Source organism: Lathyrus oleraceus, chromosome 6 (assembly GCF_024323335.1).
Source record: "Lathyrus oleraceus cultivar Zhongwan6 chromosome 6, CAAS_Psat_ZW6_1.0, whole genome shotgun sequence".
Lineage (NCBI taxonomy): Eukaryota > Viridiplantae > Streptophyta > Magnoliopsida > Fabales > Fabaceae > Lathyrus > Lathyrus oleraceus.
The window spans coordinates 112,340,015-112,342,368 of record NC_066584.1 but is presented as its reverse complement, the minus strand read 5'-3'; the positions used below and the strand labels follow the sequence as shown (position 1 = coordinate 112,342,368).

Here is a 2,354-nt window from a genome sequence, read left to right as displayed (position 1 = left end):
ATATGCACCCCTTGTTTCTTTTTATTTAATATTTATTTCTTTTTATGAGGTAAAAGGCCCACTACCCAGGCCAGTGACATATAGGTTAGAGTGGATAGTCATGTTAACTTTCGTGGCGCATGGCATGTAAGAGTTTTCATGACATACCATTCCCAAACGAGGTTCTAGTGGGAATGCTCTTATCTTGCACGCTTTATGCACTAGATAGAGTGTTGCCATGGGGACCATCGACTTTGGTTACCATTTAGAAGCATGTTTTGTTCTGACTAGAACCTACCTGTGAGTTAGGGTGGGTGTTACAAAACAAGCCTTTATCATACCTGGTTTTCTCAGAATTACGTCGAACCTTTGAACTTGTGGCATTCAGTTATTATCAAACACATCAGCTATTCATTGATATGGAAACCATACTTGAATTCATAAGCATTGTTATATTCATTCTCTGAACATACATGTTTTTGTATTTCCAGGTATTTTTAGTTCTTGATTCTTGTTATTTAGGCCTTCTCTAAGGATATATACTGGCAGAGGTGGGCATATTTCTTATAAGTTTCTTGAGGTTGATCTGGACTCCCTTCTCAAGATGGAAGAGAAATCTCCTTCTGGAAATTTGGAAGTTTTCAAAAGAGACTATGGGAAGATTGTAGAGTACCTCAAAACTCCTCTTAGCAAATACCAACACAATGCACTTCACACTCTGCTGCAGGTTTATGATCCTCCCTTGCGATGCTTCACTTTCCCAAACTATCAGTTGGCACTGACCTTGGAAGAGTATTCATGTATTATGGGAATTCCCATTAAGCTTCAAGTTCCTTTTCACGTGTCTATGGAAGTTCATGATTCTGAACATATTGCTGGTACCCTTTATTTAGGCAAGTCTGTGGTGGATGCTCATCTCAAAACAAAAGGAGGGCTCTCTGATTTTGATCTGAGTTTTCTTTTAGAAACTTTGGGTGCTTTGGCTAAAGAAGATAATTGGAAGGATTTCAACACTGTTTTGGCTTGCAGTATCTATGGTATTGTCTTGTTTCCCAATGTGGTTGATTTTGTTGATATGAACGCCATTCATATCTTCATGATTGGGAACCCAATACCAATGCTTTTGGGGGATGTATATTCTTCTAGTCATTCCAGGAATCACAAGAGGAGAAATGGCTTAGTGTGGTGTTGCACTCGTCTTTTGTATCATTGGTTTCGAAGCCATCTCTCATGCAAAGGAACGTTTGTATATACCAAGGAGACCTTGAAGTGGTCCAAGAGGTTAACGAGGCTTACTTCCAAAGATTTGGTGTGGTATAACTTGAGATTGGATAGGATGGAGAAACCTGAAGTGATTATGAGTTGTGGAGAGTTTCATAATGTACCCTTCATGGGCATTATGGGAGGTATAAACTATAATCCTATGCTTTCTCAGAGATAATTGGGCTATGCTTTGAAAGGACCTCCAGAGGATAGGAGCATACAAGACTCTTTGTTCTATAACATGACTGATGATGTTGAGATGATGAATGATCGGTCACCATTTTCACTATGTTTTCGTTGCTTATCTGACAAGAAACCAAAGATATTGAGACACTGTGTACACATTATGGTACCTTTAAAGTTAACTTTCCATTCCCGTAAGTTATTTAAGCAAATTTATTAATTGTATATTTTATTTTGTGTTTTCGTGATTTTACGCTTTGGTTGTCGTGTTTATGCTCTCCAGGTCCACGGAGAAGATCCAATGGATGCAATGCGAGAAAGTGGAAAGTTCCGGCATGCGAAAAAAGAAGATTTCCATTGGATGCAATGCGAGAAAGTGGAAAGTTCCGGCATGCGAAAAAAGAAGATTCCCTAGTTCAGGAGGCCTGACACGGCCACCCGTGTCAGCCTGACACTTCCCTTGTTAGCCTGACTCTGCCAGTGTTAGCCTGACACTACCAGTGTCAGCCCAAAATGCTAATTTTCAAGTTTTTGGGTTTTTTCACCGGGCTTAAGCTGCAGGGACGTTTTGGAGATTTCCACCTTCTGCCAAGGGATTTTCACTATATTATGAGAGTTTCTACAATAGAAAAGGGGGGATCTGGGAACAAGGCGAACACGGGATTGTCAGACGGTCAAGGATTACATAGATCAAGGAATTTGGAGAGCGGAAGATTTTTATGAGCGGAAGCGATTGAAGATCCAAGTCATCTAATTACTTGTAATGTGTATTTTTATTCTTGAATTTGCTTTGAACAATATGAGTAGCTAAACCCCCCAATGATAGGGGGTGCCCCTAATTTAGATTTGTAACGACTAAGAGTTTACGATTGCATTTATAATACTATTCTTACAATATCCTTTTGATGTGTTTAATGCTTTCTCTTTCG

At 39.5% G+C, this 2,354-nt stretch overlaps 1 protein-coding gene across 1 annotated transcript; it reads left to right on the top strand.

Moving 5' to 3' along the window:
* Window positions 1-217: 217 nt before the first annotated feature.
* On the top strand, window positions 218-1,420 carry LOC127094290 (uncharacterized). Its single transcript, XM_051033144.1, has 2 exons — window positions 218-279; window positions 502-1,420. Exons 1-2 carry the CDS (start codon window positions 218-220, stop codon window positions 1,418-1,420), a joined length of 981 nt encoding a protein of 326 aa, XP_050889101.1.
* Window positions 1,421-2,354: the final 934 nt, after the last annotated feature.